General features: G+C 42.4%; 1 protein-coding gene across 3 annotated transcripts in view; it reads right to left on the reverse strand.

Moving 5' to 3' along the window:
• Positions 1 to 1,837: 1,837 nt before the first annotated feature.
• The window catches only part of LOC123757612 (uncharacterized), a 55,416-nt gene continuing 38,790 nt past the window's right edge, over positions 1,838 to 18,463 (reverse strand). Inside the window, exons 2-3 of one of the 3 annotated variants that reach the window (XM_069326996.1) lie at positions 16,298 to 16,413; positions 1,838 to 9,673 (exon numbers count right to left, since the gene is read on the reverse strand). In XM_069326996.1, coding sequence (XP_069183097.1) covers positions 3,666 to 4,706 — 1,041 coding nt within the window. In that variant the 5' untranslated portion in view covers positions 4,707 to 9,673; positions 16,298 to 16,413 and the 3' untranslated portion in view covers positions 1,838 to 3,665. Of the gene's footprint in view, positions 9,674 to 12,140; positions 13,751 to 16,297; positions 16,414 to 18,463 lie in introns of those variants that run through there. The other 2 variants (XR_011229095.1, XM_069326997.1) reach the window with 2 other exon arrangements.

Consider the following 18,463-nt stretch of genomic DNA (forward strand, 5'->3'; position numbering starts at 1 on the left):
GAAAATGGATGGTACCATTTTCTGTGAACATGACAATTACCAAACAAAATATAGAAAGTTTTGTCAATGTTAAGGGTGAGTTTGTTAGCAGTTAGCCAAAGATGGATTTTATTAAGTTCAGTATTCATAATGACATTTAGAGCAAGCGGGTCAGGACTGGAGAAAATGAAAGTTGTGTCATCAGCAAATAAGATTGGTTTGAGGTGTTGAGAGGCCTTTGGAAGGTCATTAATGTAGATGAGAAAGAGGAGAGGGCCAAGTATGCTGCCCTGAGGAACACCAATGTTGATGGGTAGGGTGGAAGAAATAGAATTAATCACAGAAACATACTGGTGCCTGTCAGTAAGGTAAGACTGAAGGTATTGCAGGGAGTGACCTCTGATTCCATAATGATGCAATTTAAGAAGGTTTTGGTGGTTGACAGTGTCAAAAGCCTTACATAGGTCCACAAATAGCCCAACAGGGAACTTATTTTTATCAAAAGCTGTATGCATCAAGTTAATCATACTAATAAGTGCATCGTTAGTGCTTTTATTGGGTCTGAAACCATATTGGCAAGAGCTAAGTATGTTGAGTTTGGCTAGATATGAATAAAGCTGCTTGTAGATTAGCTTTTAAAATATTTTTGACAAGGTTGGCAGAATTGAGAAAGGTCTGTAATTGTTGACATCAGTGAGATCACCACATTTGTGGACTGGGGTTACTCTCAGAGAGTGGGGAATCATGGCAGCTCCAGTGGGTGTGTGCACGTGACAACGAGGCTAGTGTTGGAGCTGCATCCCCTAAACGTGTGACGTTGAGCGCCTCTCCAAGTGTCAGAAGCATTCAGGGTGATCTCCTGGACAGAATAAGCACTCTACGGAATTTTGGGTTGGTTGTCCGAAAGGAAGGACGACCAACACTAACAACATCATCGTAATACCAAACACTGACAACATGTTATCATACATACAGATTCGAGAACTGCCATTGAAACCTTGCAACAAGAACACATACGTGACAACATCCGTCTGATCACAAATATCATATCATTAATCCAAACATTTAAAGGTCAAGGCCGTCGGGTACTTATCAACTGGGTGCCAAGTCATGTGGGAATAATAGGAAATGACATTGCAGATGAAGCTGCAAAACTTGCAACTAAGGGAAGAAATGTAGTCATTTACATATCACAGAGTCTATCACAGATTAAGAAAATAATTAGAAATAGAGCAATGCAAAAGATGTACAAAGACCACAACACAGTAGTTGCAACATCAGGATCTGCGGGTTGGTACAAGAATTCAACCAACTACGAACCACTTATTTTGATGAACGAGAGCAGTAGAACAACAGAAGTACACTTACATTGCATCAGGCTTGGATAACCATGTGCATAGGAAATAGGCTTACAGATTCCAGAAGATGAGAAGAAATATCAGCACTGTGGAGAAATGCCCAACAGACCACTAGAACATTATCTAACACAGTCCAGTGCAGTTACAAACCCATTAAGATTTCAACATAGATTTATGAAGTTGTTAAACACATGGGGCAAAATCTTACTGAAGCGAACATACGAGTCATAAATACTCATATTCCGCCTAAGTAAAACAGAAACAAGAAAATCTTAGTGGGCCAGCCAGAGGCTCAGGGCCCGTGCAGGAATTTCCCTGCAAAAAAAACAAAAAAATAAAAACAGGAAGGCTGGTGATTACTACTCCCCCCCCCCCCCCCGTCCAAGAGCTCGACTGGTGAGGAGCCCCCGCCCACCATCCCGGTGAGGGAGGAAGTATGCCTGACCTTCGCCCAATGAAGAGCTGTCTTACCGCATGGTCCCGATGGGCACTTGCCCGGGGGTCCACGAGCATAGTACACGTCCATTATGGAAGCAGAATGTTTAAATATTTAGGTCTTGTAAATTTTAGTTTCCTTCATTTATTATACACCCCATACCTATCTTGTGGGCTGTAGTGGAAAGGGTTACAGAGGCACATAATGAGTTCAGGGACTGAACCCCACAATTCATTTAGCTAAGCAAGTTACAATCTTGATGAGCTAGTTACAAAATTCAATACTCATCGTCACATCATCAATGGGTTCGAGATCGACCACAAGTACAGTTTCTAAATTAAACAATTGACATATGTGGAGAGCTAGTGTCACAATTGATATGTTTGTCCTGCACACCGCCCCCCATCCAGTGGGCAGCGGCGGATTGGTTACAATCACTTAGTTACTACCTACAGTTAGGAAACTGGGGATATTTGGCTAAAATTTCTGGTAGCAGATCATTTTGAATTAAATATTTACACATCTCTGGAACATTTGTTATAGAATTGTCTCTGAAGTCACGTTATCTTTTCGCACTCCATCACATAGTGACGGAGGGTGTGCGAATAATTTTGTTGACACAGTTTACATTTTGGTCAGGTCTACATCAGCAGAATATGAACATTCCCAGAGATACTTGTAACCGAGTCTAAGCCGAGAAGTAGTAATATCTATATGTCTGCTGATTTTATTGGATGATCCATAGATGTGTGGCTCCTCTTGCATGATAGTATGAGGATAGATGAAATTACTGGTGTTGTTTTTACTTTGCCTCGGATCTACAAGATTTTATTGAAGTTCTTGGTGTACTATTGCTCTCAAACAGCTTATTTTTTTTTCTTTTTTATTTATAAAACAAATACATGACAAGGAAAGCATTACAACATGAAGGCACCGAAGCACCAAAAGAAAAACCTTACACCAGCACACACCACCCAACAACATAACACCAATTAACATGCAAGCAACACAGAACAAGTATAATACAAATGTCACACCAAAAGCTGAACATATTGAACACAATAAAAACACAGTGGACAAATTTCATAAAGCAAACGTAAATGAGAACCCATGAAACAAGCAAAATTCATTAGAAAACACAATAAGAAACCGCACAACCCAGACGGGGCGCGCCAAGTGACATACATTAAAAACCACACAATGGCACAAAATAAACATCCAGAAGCAAAGGCACAAAATAATACAAATTTTCAATACACACACACAACCCACGGAACACCTGGCACACACAGTACAGAAACACGCGATCGTCCGACTGGAAACACAGGAACCGTGAAACAAACGGCAACCACAACCCAGACACACGAAAAAAATACCGGAACACGCAGGACCCGACAAAAAAAAAAAAACACACACATACCAGAAGCACACACACAGAACACCATTAGAAACACAACACAGAAGATAACAGTCTAACACACACGGAAACACATTTCAGTATGAACAAAACACAAAAATCTATTTACACAAAGGCCTACATTAGGCAAACAAAACAAACACATAGCAGACAATACAATAAGTTATAAACGTTCTGGGAGCATATATTGCAAGCACAAAACTACGCATATTTATCGGGAAACTCCCTCTTCGGAAACCGCAAGCAGTATGCCTCCCAAACGAGATTGACATCATCAGACACCGGTCTACCAGGCGATGCACAAGGCTGAGGCATCAGCTCCAGCACCCCATAAACAAAACACTTCACCCTTGGTACCCAAATAGTATAGGGGCACCATGGCGCCGGATACACCCGGCTATCCACAGTAAGTTCCAAAGCCTGGGACGCTTCGAGCGGGACCCCATTGGCCGGTACCACAGGGACGGGTGCAGCACTAGGGGTTCGAGCACCAGGGGACAGACAAGGGTAGCCAGAGGTCCGTACTGATATTCACACGATTTTTCACTCCAGGGGGAACCAAAGAGAACGCACACCTGCCAGGGCCCCTACCACCGGGCATAGGATCAGAGGCCTCCTGGCGCACAGTTTTCGTGAGGACCACCACGAGGTCACGACCACTAGGGGCAACCTCCCAAGGAGGGGAGGCACCAGCAGCAGGCAACGCAGGCGCCAAAGGAGGCCACACAGGCCCCTCCATCACATCATCAGCATTCACATCTTCACACTCTGCAGCCCACCCACGAGGGGGCGACACACTCCTAGTCCTCTGGGAACGCTTGGACAGAGGCCTCTGATCATCCGAACTGTCGCCCCCAGCAGGAGGCATCCCAGTAGAGCCCACGGCCGGCTGTAAGTCACCGGGCAACACACGATCCGGAAAAACATCAGCCTCACCCACATGGGGTACAACCCCACACCCTTCAGGCGACACAGGAGCTGGAGATGGGGCTGGTGGAGGTGAAGGAGCCGGTGGAGGCGAAGGAGCTGGCGGAGGCGACGGAGCCGGCGGAGGCAAGGAAGCCGACAGCAGGGGCGGGTCCGCAGCCCCCACCACCCCGACACCCACACCACCAACCGCACTTACTGGAGCGGCAGCCAACACACAAGGGGTACCATCCACAACCGAGACATCCTTACTCTCGGGCAAGGGAGGAAAATCCGCTTTACGAAACACATTTACCCGATCATACAACCGAGTGTCGCATGCAGCAGCCAAATGTCCAACGTGGCCACATTTAAAACACGTCCGAGTCTGCCCACGGTAGGAGAAGCAGACCGTAAAGCCAGCAAGCGCAAGAGAAGAAGGCACATTCCCATGAAGAACAATCTTAGCCGTTCTGTAACCATTACCGAGTCCCTTGACGTCCCCGGTTGTGTATCTACAGGCACGAATAGAGTCCACGCGCCCATACCTGGCAAGAGCCCGACGGAGAAGATCCTCAGACATTTCAAAAGGCGCATTCTTAATAGACATGTATGTGAACTCCACACTCAAGTTCGTCACAGTCACAGAGCCAAGACCGTTGCTCAGCCCCACCACCTTGTCCTCATACTGGTCGAGAAACCTCCGGAACAAGCCACTCTTGGCGAACTTCACAACTACTCTGTCGTCATGTGTTACGGCCCTCTCGGGACGCAACGGGGTCCTTACTCTGATGTTGTTAGAGGAAGATATATATATCCGTTCCCAAGCCAGTAGTGGCTATTAAGGGATGAGATCCGTGACGCAAGTAACTTAAAGGGAGTAGGGAAAGAAAGCTAAGAACTTAATATTATAATTATTACCATCACCGATTAAATATATAAAATAAATGAGTGCACAAGGGGGAGGGGTATTAACACTTGACAAGGGGATTCTTCACAATGTAGTCTTCTGCTGAAGACTCTGGATCCAGAAGCTAGGCGCTGAGTCCTCGGTGCTTTCTTTGTGGCCACACAACGAATTCTTCAAAGAAGCTGAGCCTACCCTGGCCACAGGTCAGCCAAAACACATGTCCACTGGGGGCACCGCCGTGGAGGCCGTCAACCACACGTCCAGCTGGTCTGCTGGCAGGTTCTGAGCCAACCAAGCTGGTCAGGCCACTCCACGAACGATAAAAGGGGAACGCCCTAGACAGGAGCCTCGTGTGACACCACAAATCACTCTCCTGTCTTCCGTACCCCAGTGGATGATCGTCTCCAACAGTCGGTCCCGGGTAAATCCTTTTACTGCCACTCCACTGGCAGGCTAACACACCACAGTGTTCTTCCGGGGGGACGACTTCACAACAGCTGCAGCAAGGTTCAAGGTATGGAGACTGGCTGCCTCGGGTAGACTGACTCAACCTTCAACACAGCGGTCCCAGGTCGACTCTGTAAACAGACACGTCATCAATGACTGGGACACACTAAAACACCTCACTTACGGGCTCGGGCACAAACACCTGACGTATCCAGTCCATAGATGGCGCTGTCGTCGGAGCACCACCTCACCAGAGGTCAGGAGCGGCTGTATTGTGAGCTGCACAGGACTGGAAACTGGCCCTTGTGGCTGGTTCACCTTGTCCTCACCAGGTGTCGTCGTCCGTTTGGCGGGGGTTTCGGGAGCTGACCCACAGATGGCGTGGTCGTTACTGCTCCGTGCTCGGACGCTGGATCCGGGTTCGTAACATCACGAACAACCTGTAGACCGATGAGATCCTTCACTTTCACACCCATAACTGCAAACAGAGTGTTGCTGACGACGCCAATATTCACCCGACAGGTAATTGTCAGCCCAGATGAGTCCTTCCTTCTTAGTGGCGGCACGTAAGTCCCCATACTGAGACTGAAAAACAGTCACCTTGCAGTGGCAAACAACCTCCCGTCAGGGCAACCAACAATCGCCCAATGTAAACACCAGCAGGGAGACCAGTGGGACGTCCGACCTGGCTGGTTGCCACCACACTCCTCAAACAGCTTATTGGCAATCCAAAGTTATACTCAATTTCTCCTTTAATTTAAAGGCAGATTTTTTGGCTAACTCATCAGCTCTATCATGCATTTGGAGGCCAACATGAGATGGAGTTCACATGAAATGGACTCTGTTACCATCATTAATAATTTTGTTGTACTTGTGTCTAGCTTCAGACACGACCATGTTACGGTTAGGTCTTAAAGAGTTGAGAGCAATTAAGGATGATAAAGAGTCACTTACAATTAATGTATCAAGTTAGGAAACTTGTACACATTTCAGTGCAAGAAGCAAGGAAAATAGTTCAAAGGGTGTGAACATCCTTGTTACTACGAATCTTCTTGAGTCTATGAAAACCTATCTACAGGAAACTAGAGACAAATTTAGTGAATATGAATTCAAAGCCAGGAGTATGTGTCCAGATAAAAATTACAGTGATGGGGAAAAACGGGATCGAAAACGAGTGCGAGTCTTAGTAGATATGATGGATCAGCAGAAGAGGTACTTCTCATTACAACTGAAGAATTCAAGATGGAAACTTTCCTCCCTATTATGGACACTAATCTTTGAACTGACAAAACGTGCCGAGGCTTATTCACAGATTGAAATTTTTTTTTCTTACTTCAGTGAATTGAAATCCGTTGCTTCTGATGCACTAGAGAAAAGTTTGAACATCTGGCTAATATGCATCACAAAAACCTGAATTATGATGACCTTTTAAATGAAAGTGTGCAGCTCAAGCACTGTATGGCATTTGATGAAAATTGTGAGACTCTCTCTACACTGTACAGAAAAATAATTTCAGACAATTTAAAATCTGTATTCCCTAATTTCAGACAATTTAAAATCTGTATTCCCGAATGTTAAAACTGCACTCAGTGTTCATGTGCATGAACAGTGTTAACAAATAATATTATTGAAGAAGAAGGAAGGAAGAAATAGGGAAAGCGCCAAGTCACTGTGACTATATAGTAATAATAATAATAATATATTTGCAAGAAGGTACAATTGGTTGGTGAGATTACATAAGATTGGTATTTTTACATTCATGCAAAGCCACTAAGACACATAGCGTTTCGAAATTTCACATAAATCTATAGATAACAAACAAATCTATTTAGATAACAAACAAATCTATTTAGGTAACAAACAAATCTATTTAGATAACAAACAAATCTAGGAATCTAACATTTAGATTCCTGAATCTCACATAATAGCACTTGTAAGGGGTCAGGATACGGATTTGGGATGTGGGGGGGGGGAGGAAGGTATGGTGTCCAACCACTTCAACAGGCGGCGATTATGTAACACCATAAATGTGTTTTTGTATATTATTTTGCATACAACGAGAGTCAGCCACACATGATATTGGAAACGCCAGAAAGTCGCTCTATAATTATCCTAGAATCACGCCTTTCAGATGTTAAATGTAACAGGTTGCCTTCGGATCATGTAGTGTGAAGTGACCTTGCTTTCTGTTAAGCTCATAATTGCAGCTGGTTGGTTGTGTCTTTCCATCAAACAAGCCGCTGTCTAGGTGGGATTGGTAGATAGCTAGAGGATATCTCCTGGAAGGCGGAGCTTAGCTCCCCATATATACTTGTAGAACTGTACATTTGAGATATTGAAGACAGCGATAACTAGACCGCTGCTCCAGAGAGAGAGGTTCTCTCAGCCAGACTAGGCCTGTCAGGCCGGGTGGGAGACTCTGTCAGCCGTTCTACCCCTCCGCCCCTTTCTCTATCAAACTTAGTCTTAGAGACTTTGGTGAATGAACTTGTAAGGTGACGAATATTGTGTCTTCAATTTAGGTGTGTGATTCTCAGGGGCAGTGAGCCGTAGGTGTTCTCAATTTCTTGTGTGGTGACTCAAAATGTGTATTAATGTTGACATTTAACATCAAATGATATCGTTGAATTATGATATCCCTATTAGTGAAGATCTACTAGGAAATATATAATTGATTAACTTACTTTTTTAAATTGCGTTTAATTGTGATCCATAGATCTTGAATTTTCTATGATATATTGCAAGCTAGAGTGGAGAGCACTCTGAAGTTTACTGGCTTAAGATTATGACAATGATTCTTGGTTATACGAGCACATGCTTACAGCATACTCGTGATACCGTCAGATAATATTGTTGTGCAGACAAGTTCCATTCATTGTCTTATATTTAACTAACTTGAATGGATGGTAGCAGCAACCTTCTACCTTAAATTTGTCTACTATTCAAAGCACTTTTACTTTCTATTCTTCTTCTTTCCTTGGTCTCATTTTCTCCCTCTCATTCTAAACTTTCCCTTTCTCTTGACCACTTTTCCTCACATACCCTTTCCACCTCTCTACCTCCCTCACCCTGTCAGTTTCTTCATTTCTTTCCCTCATTTTCTGATACGTTACAATTGAACACCGACCTGCATTGCGCGAGACAGACGCTCGACCGACCCGCCCGTTACTGAAGAAGAGTTAGCGTTTAGGCAAACAACTGCTGATCACATGACCCGTATTTTTACCTTACAGTAGTTGACTACATTGTCGATATTCATACAATGATACATTAACCTCCAGCAGCACATTCATTCGCCTCTCAAACTCCTTTTCGTAAGTCTTCAGACCAGCAAATATTTAACCTGTTTTAGTTGTATACAATTTAAATACAAAAATTATCCTCTTGTATGATACAATAGGCGTCTTTAGGAGGCATTATACTGCTTTTGGCATATATGTAAATTTAATGTGTTTTGAATAAGTCAGACATGTTGCAGAAGTTTAGATTCTTCCTCGACCGAGTCCTCAGGTGAGGCTGGCGTGATCAGTTGCTGCAAGGTGTTGACGCAGCAGATGCCGAGAGCCATAAAGACAGTGAAGGCCACAGGGTAGAGCAGCACCCACGGTGTCCAGTGTTCCCTTATCAGCAGAAGCACTAGGTAGGACATGTAGGAGAGTCCCGCCACGACGGAGAGAAACAACATAAGAAGATGGAGGCGGACGATTATGGTCCTTTCTCGAGGAATTATGAACTTGCATTCTCCTCGACTTGGGGTTAAGGATTCTGAGACCGGCTTGGTGTACATTTTCCACCTGGGGGGCTGTTGTTCACTTAATTATAAATAATAATCACTTTTTTCGTTAGTTCCACGCTGTTGATATCAGATAACGTTGATATTGCTGTTGATAAGATATCACTTTTTGTTTTGGATATATATCATACATATTCTGCTTTGCAGAGAGTAACCTGTGCTCACTGGAGGTTTTTTTTCGGGTGGGAGGGGGGGAGGTGTGCGGATTTTGCGTTAACTTAATCGTTGAGCATTGTACACTTTACGGTCGTTAACAAAACTGCATATATCTTCAACACTCTGATATAGTCACTCACGAGGAAGACCCACTTAATTACCAGACCTCGTTTGCTGTTGAATCCTATGCCCTTGGAAGTGAACCAGTTGTGTGATGGGATGAGGATAATACATCACTTCCAATCCCAAATTTATCTTCATGGCAAGTCACCTATGGAAGAAAAAGATCAACACTAATTACAAGAACTCTAAGCTTCGCAATACTTCTCAATCACAACAAATCGTCAATGTTTACCTAAATTATTATGTTGCAAGACTTGCCGGATACGTTATGCACATTAATGACTTTGAGAGTATGTGCATCTTCCTGTCTTAAAACTTTATTCATATAAATGACAACTATTTTCTGTGTGGTAATATGAATATATTCTAAATACACCAGAATTGCAACAAAACCTGATGCATTTTCTTGTAAATCTATTAAAATAAAAATGAAATTGTTCATTTGTTCAAAATCGTTAATCTCCGAAAGTTCTTCACTGATTGATTTGAAATTTTCACGCAACGTTTCATTCGCATCCGAGCAGGTTTTTATTAACTTATTATATAGATGTCACGTCTGTGACGGGAAAAAAAAACATGGGTTTTTGGAAAAACTGTTTTTCATCTGAGGGAAATCTTCGAAACCTCTTTACCGATTGATTTGAAATTTTGACACAACGTTGCATTCGAATAGGCGTGTGTTCTTACATGCCTACTATATACGGGCCTCACCTGTGAAAGGAAAAAATGTTTTTTTTTTTTAAACAGTGCCATCTGTTGGACGTAAAAGCAACAAATGCTCTTACGTCCAACAGATGGACGTAAACTGATTGCTTTGAAATTTTGACACAATGTTCCATTCGAATACGCACGTGTTTTTATATACCTGCTATATAGATGCCACACCTGTGACAGGTAAAAACATGCGCTTTTTTTTTAAAGTGCCATCTGTTGCATGTAATGGCAACACACGCTATACTGAATATGTTATGATTCCACTTCAGTGTTTTCGATTCCATTGATAAATTTAATTTTCATATATTTTTAATTATTTTCATTTTGATTTAATTATTTTGTGTGACATTGCGTTGGAATTGAGCTGTGTTGCTTACCATACCATTCATTTCATAAAAATAAGTATAGATTCCACACCTGTGACAGGTAAAAAATTTTGTTTTTTAGAAACAGCTCCATCTGTTGCACTGAAGAGCAACACACACTATACAAAATATGTTACGATTCCATTTCATTGTTTCTGATTGCATTGACAAATTGAATTTTCATAGATTTTGATTTATTTTCATTTTGATTTAATTATCTTGTGTGACATTGCGTTGGAATTGAACTGTATTGTTTACCATACCATTCATTTCGGGAGTATAAGTACAGATGCCACACCTGTGACAGGTAAAAAACATGGTTTTCTTGAAAAAACAATGCCATCTGTTTCACGTAAGAGCAACACATGCTATACTAAATATGTTACGATTCCATTTCAATATTTCTGATTTCATTGATAAATTAAATTTTCATAGATTTCGATTTAATTATTTTGTGTGACATTGCATTGGAATTGAGCTGTGTTGTTTACCATACTGTACCGTTCTTTTCGTGAGTATAGTTTATTTTTTTTCATTTCGTTTTTTAACTGTTTTTCTTATATTTCAGTGATCGGAACATCAGATCATTTGATGTCCCCAATTTTCTGATGGAATCCTCAGATTATTTGCAAATACATCAGACGAGGTAGTGGGGAATGGTTGGGAGGATTAGGGAACTGGAGTTGGGGAATTGTGGGGAGGACGAGGGAACAGGGGAGTTGGGGACGAGGGGACAGGGAAATGGAGAATGGTGGGGAGGACAAGGGGACAGAGGAGTGGGGGATGGTTGGGAGGACGAGGGGATGGTGGAATGGGGGATGGTTGAGAAGACGAAGGGACGGGGGAGTGAGGAATGGTTGGGAGGACGATGGGACGGGGAGGGCGGAAAGGTGGGGAGGACTGAGAGACAGGGGAAGGTTGCTGTGGCTCAGCAACGCACATGCATTGCTGAGCCACAGCAACGTGTGGCCAGGTACAGCTAGTAAGTAATATAAAATGAAGTCAGACATAAGTTGACCAAACCACACACTAAAAAGTGAAGGGACGACGACGTTTCGGTCCGTCCTGGACCATTCTCAAGACAATCGACTTAAGAATGGTCCTGGACGGGCCGAAACGTCGTCATCCCTTCACTTTCTAGTGTGTGGTTTGGTCAACATATTTCAGCCACGTTATTGTGACTCCTCGTCTGCAAGTCAGACGTAACTTATGAAGGAAGCAAATGACACACAAAAGCTTCATTTTGGAGGAGATAGAGAGATGTGTAACACTGCAAGTGTATTACACTGTTCCATGTTGTAATTGTGAGTAGTAGTTGTGTGTGTGTGCATGTTAACCAGAGTGTGAGGTGGTGGAGCGCTCAGGAGAATGGGCGAGGCTGGCTGGCACTTGCAGGTCAGCAGTACTCATACGCTGTTAAAACCCCAGCATCTGGGTATGGTTCATGTTGCCAGTTGTAAAATTAGGTAAAATTGGCCTCACAATTATTAGCAAAAATATGTCTAGGGAAGTAAAACACAACTGTCTAATTAACAACATCAATATACTTCATGATTGGGAACAATAACACTCAACATAGATTAAGCACTGAACAATCCAAAAATAATCTTTATACTTCAATGGGGTGAAATAACACCTCTAAGCACTGATCAATGATTAATGCTATACAAGATAGATAGCATATAATATGATTAATATTCTAACCAGATATCTTATCAAGCACAATAAACATAAAACAGTAACCAAACAGTCTTATCTGTAACCCAGGTCCCATGAGCTCCATACAACTGACGCGACTGAGCTTTCCCACGCCTGCAAGCATGGCGTCCACACAGTTACCAAATTATATCAAATACGAATACTCTCAGACACTGACATACTGAGAATAATCACGCCAAACATAAATTTAAACATTATATGTCCGCTTTAAATAATATAGAAAATAATTCAGTAATATGAACACAATACAAAAATACATATTTATTATTATTATTTATATATACAAATTCTTACATTCTTTTACAGCCACTAGCACGCGTAGCATTTCGGGCAAGTCCTTAATCCTATGTTCCCCGGAATATGATCCGCCAAATTGTTTAACAACCAGGTACCCATTTCACTATTGGCTAAACAGAGGCTACAGTCAAGGATTGACGCCCAGTAAATCCTCCCCGGCCAGGATACAAACCCAGGGCAAAGCGCTCGCGAAATGCCAGGCGAGTATGTTACCACTTCACCACGGGGACTGTGGTGAATATAATTATAGGGTTGGTCAATAATGCCCAGTTGGTCACGACGCATGCACCACTGCCCGTGACAAAATTTCCTTATACGGTCATGTACACCAAGAGACGCCAGCTGACTCCTCTCAATCATGATAAACCCACAAAATATAGAAAAGAATAATGTAAATTCTGACAAATGACAGCATGATACAAAATCATAACAAAATACTCATATAATGAAACATAATAGTATGTAATTTCATCCTACAATTAAACTGAGAGGGGAAAATAAGAAATTATTGCATATATGATTCTTAGAATCAGGTAATTAACTGATTCGTAACATACGCCCTGGCAGGTTGAGCGTGGGCCTGTGAGTCAGAGAGGAGCCTTTGCAAGGGAGAGTACATTGTAGCGAGTAAATTATGTAAACAATTTTCTCGCTCCAAACTCATTAGCCAAATGAGAGACGCAAACCTCTCATTAGCAATAATGACACCAATCAAATCTTTTCCCTAATTACAGGTAACATTTCTTCCAACCTATTGGAGGAAGATGAGCTGTAGTCCAATAATATAAGCAAGCGAGAAGCGATTATTGATCAGTATAATTTCCACAGTGATTCAGTTAACTTCAGTACAGACGCTTCAGAGTTACCACACCTCTTCAACCTCAAGAATGTAGCACTCGGCATATGCAGTTCTAATCGAACCCAAGACGCTCCAGCTTGGACACAGAGCAGACAGCAAACTTCCGCATCAAGCTACTACGCTCTCGTTCCCCATCGAGTTCAGACACTCACGATTGCCCATCGAGCCGCCACGCTCTCCCGTATAGAGCTCCGCGATTCCGGCCTCACTCAGTTCTCTGCTCTACTCCAAGCTCCGTCTCAACGTCTACGACACTGCCAACAACCGACTGCTGTAATCAAGACCACTAAATAAATATGAAGCCCACTAAAAACACTGTGTATCTAATCTACCCAACAACGTAACATAATCGTACATTACAACATCAAAACAGCTCTTCCACCCAGGTGGGTGACCAGCTATCACCCACCCCTGTGTGAACTTAGTGAGGTAAGAGTGTTAGTATTACAATCAAGTACACCAGAGTGTTTTGATGAATAAGTATAGTCGGAGCCATTAAGCAAGTATGGTTGAATGTAACACTACACACAGAAATCACAATAGCATGATTTTGTGTCTGTTGAGCGTCCACAAGGGTCGTGATGAGGGCTCGAACCTATGTCCGAGAGGATCCCAGACGCGCCTTAATCAACTGAGCTACGACATGGTATAAGAATTGCAACCGAGAAATCAACTTGACCTACCTGGTCAAGACCTGGTTTGTGTCTTGGAGAGACTGCAGGATCCGTTGTAGGTCAAGTTGATTTCCCGGTTACAATTCTTATACCTTGTCATAGCTCAGTCGATTAAGGTGCGTCTGGAATCCTTTCGGACGTAGGTTCGCATCCTCGTCACGGCCCTAGTTAATTTGTTCATTTGATGCATCACGCTATTGTGATTTCTGTGTGTAATAAAGTAAAGACGAAGAGGTAGAATAGCTTATTGGCAGAGCTCGGGTGCATGGGGGAATTGTGTAAAAACCTGGTTTGTGTCTCGGAGAGACTGCAGGATCCGTGGTAGGTCAAGTTAATTTCCTGGTGGCAATTCTTATACCATGTCGTAGCTCAATTGATTAAGGTGCGTCTGGGATCCTCTCGGACGTAGGTTCGAACCCTCGTCACGGTCCTTGTGGATTTGTTCATGGTTGAAGGTGTGTGTGTGTGGAGTAATTGTATTCACCCCCCCCCCCCCTTCCTTTTAATCAATTCCAGTGTTATGGAATAAATACAGTGTTTAAAGATTTCATGATTTAACTAGTAAATTTTGAAGTATTTGGTAAATAAAGTGTTCTGTGAAAGTTTACACATGGAGTTTGTTCATCCTCTTTATTAATGTTCCATAGAATAAAATCAGACTAGGGAGCGAAACAGGTGTGGTCGCTCTCCCTTACCGTCACCCCAAGGCGGCACCCTCCACACCACGGGCTACGCGCGGGGTGTGCACTCGGTAAATTTATTAAACAGTTTTCCCTGTCACATTGTTTAGTATGTGTGAGGCTCTTCGATTGACAGGGTGGTGGCAGCATTTATTATTATCTCTTAAGCTATCTCTACCTCTTTCCATTCCTACTCCTCCTCCTTCTCTCCTCCCCTTCCCTCTTTCCGTTCGCCCCTCGTTTTCTATTCTCGCCCACCTCTCTTTCCCTCAGTTCCTTCTCCAACCTTCCCTGTTTTCTATCCTTTCCTCCTCCTTACTCACTCATCCTCATCCCACATTCCTTACTCTTTCTTATTTACTCTGTTTCCTTCTCACCACTAGGAGTTGTCGAATGGTAGAGAGGGTAGAACAGAACCACAACGTTACAACAACATGGTTAGTAGGCGGGACATAAAGAGCTAGACCACATTTGTTCGTAGTCACTGATAGATTAGTACTGAAATAAGTCCAAATGCCATTCTTATCAGGCTGTGGCACAGTCTTTACGATGTGCGGAGTCGGCCGGCCACCCCCGATGGGGTTTGATGGGGGGGGGAGCAAAGATGATAGACAGGCAAAGTTGTAGATATGTAGATTATAGTCAGCATTATAGTCTATCTTGCTGGTATGATGTGTGTTTATTATATAAGCCAGATTTGCTCTATTTTCTCAGAATTGCGAGTATTGTAAGGTTCTTCACGTGTATTTCAACATATATGGATATCTATAGATGAACGTTGTGTAGCCTTTCATATTATATTACATTGCTCTTTTATTCGTCATGGCATTGGGTGTGTGTTCATGGATCATGGATTTAGGTGTATGGGCCCCTTCTGTGGTGTCTAAACCCCTGTTATCTCAAGTTTTACCTTTGTTCGTCTTCCACGTACTTGACGAGTCCGTGGTTATTTATTTTGTAGAATACTTTGCCAGTATCTCAAAAAGGAAAACCAGTCTGCAATTTACTGTTTGAGTTCAGGGGATTTCCAGGCATTGGAATTAATCTGATAGTGACATTTTTTAAATAGGTGGGGAATACACACAGAAATCACAATAGCGTGATGCATCAAATGAACAAATCCTAGTCGACTAAGGCAGCGTCTGGGATCATCCCGGGCGTAAGTTCGAACCCTCATCACGTCCCTTGTGAATTTGTTCATAGGTGGGGAATAATCCTGATGCTAGGACTGCATTTAATATTCGCTTATATTAACGAATACCGTCACTGAAAGATTTGTCTATACCAATCAATTTATTTTGCTGATGCTAAGTGCATTCTTAAAACATCTAATTATTTTTGGACTTCTTCTGTGTTATGTGTCTTATAAGGTGGCACTTCTTGCATGTTACTAAGGTGCCTGCATCTTGCGTTGAGACCACTCCCCCCAGGGGGAGAAAGATCATGCGCCAGTATCATCCTTACCTGTTCGTGGGGTGTCAGGATGCGAGGAGGTTCCCGGCCCTTCTTAGTGTCGATCTGGTCACACTGTTAGGTGTAGTCGCTGGAGCTGACTGGGGCTGTTATTTATCACGCCAGGGCTAGAGATACGAGCATTACAATGAGCTGGATATCTGCTACAGAAATTTCATATCAGCATTCGTCAATTGTTGCACAGCTGCTTGGACTCTTCGACCTGACCCTGCTAAACCAACAGCCACGCTCAAAAGAGAACAGACAACAGTATTGTTGTTGGTAATGAAGTGTTTGTGCAGAGTGTGTTGCAGTAGGCAGAGTGTGTTGTGGTAGGCTGGGTGTGTTGCGGTCGAGGGTGTGTTGTGGTAGGTAGGGTGTGTTGCGGTAGGCTGGGTGAGTTGCGCTGGCAAGGTGTTGTAACATTAGATTATATTAACCCTAGAACATACTGATTAATACTGAGTAACACTTCCTACTGGTTGCACTTGGTAACACTTTATTGAGGTAAAACTTGGTGTTACTAGTAATTGAAACACTGGTAATTTAGATGCAATGTAATATGAACTGAAATAAGATGGTGTCACGGATGATAACAACCGGAACCAATGGTAACTGTCCAAGGAAATGCTACACACAGAACTTATTAATTAAACCACTGCCACCATCTTGCCTGTCACTTAGCTATATCAAGCAATGAGGAAAGAGGCATTGCTTGGCTTTGAGAGTCCATTTTTAACTGTCAATAACTACTGACCAGTTGTTAACAAAACAGAACTCGGAGGAATTAGGAGGTTTCATTAATTGACACATATGGAATGTTTAACTTAGGTTTAATTAGAACAAAATATGATATTCACCAAACTATAAGTCCCTCCCCTAACACTGCCAATTATTTAGACATCACACATGGAAAATATCAAAGATAACACACATTACCTTCTGGGTCCTGCTTCTACGACCTGGGTGAAGTCACTGTCTCCTGAGGCCCGCTTGATGACCTGCAGCCCACACTACCTCTGCCTCCAGCACTCTCTCTCTCTCTCCTAACTCACATATAGGGATATATATATATATATATATATATATATATATATATATATATATATATATATATATATATATATATGTATATATATATATATATATATATATATATATATATATATATATATATATATATATATATATGTATATATATATATATATATATATATATATATATATATATATATATATATATATATATATATATATATATATATATATATATATATATATATATATATATATATATATATATATATATATATATATATATATATATATATATATATATATATATATATATATATATATATATACACTCTTTTGCCATGCCCCGAATCAGGGGGAGGCGTTGCAACTCTTGTGGGAAAGTTTTAGTGTGGTCCTGTTCCCAGCTGATTCAGCCTACACAAGAAATTTTGTTTAGCACACCTAACCAGTTGGTCAGCACTTATAGGAGTCAGCTCCCCATGGAGTGTGCAAAAACACTCAAGATGTATCATTAAGTTTGTTTGCCAAGACTATCAGAATTATTCGTAAATATGAACAAGGTGACTAGGGTGTAGCCAGGAAATAATTCTAGGGTGTAGCAGGTGACCTTGGTAAGGTCACCTGCCTGACCTTACCAAGGAGGTTCCCATGGGGAGTCATGGATGTACTTTCTCTGGGCATTACAGTGTGTTGTAATAGGCAGAGTGTGTTGCAGCAGGCAGAGTGTGTTGTGGTAGACAGAGTGTGTTGTGGTAGGCAGAGTGTGTTGTGGTAGGCAGAGTGTGTTGCAGTAGGCAGAGTGTGTTGTGGTAGACAGAGTGTGTTGCAGCAGGCAGAGTGTGTTGCGGCAGGCAGAGTGTGTTGCGGCAGGCAGAGTGTGTTGTGGTAGGCAGAGTGTGTTGCAGTAGGCAGAGTGTGTTGCAGTAGGCAGAGTGTGTTGTGGTAGGCAGAGTGTGTTGTGGTAGGCAGAGTGTGTTGCAGTAGGCAGAGTGTGTTGTGGTAGGCAGAGTGTGTTGCAATAGGCAGCGTGTGTTGTGGTAGGCAGAGTGTGTTGCAATAGGCAGAGTGTGTTGCAGTAGGCAGAGTGTGTTGCAGTAGGCAGAGTGAGTTGCAGTAGGCAGAGTGAGTTGCAGTAGGCAG

This window comes from Procambarus clarkii, chromosome 19 (assembly GCF_040958095.1).
Source record: "Procambarus clarkii isolate CNS0578487 chromosome 19, FALCON_Pclarkii_2.0, whole genome shotgun sequence".
Taxonomy (NCBI): Eukaryota; Metazoa; Arthropoda; class Malacostraca; order Decapoda; family Cambaridae; genus Procambarus; species Procambarus clarkii.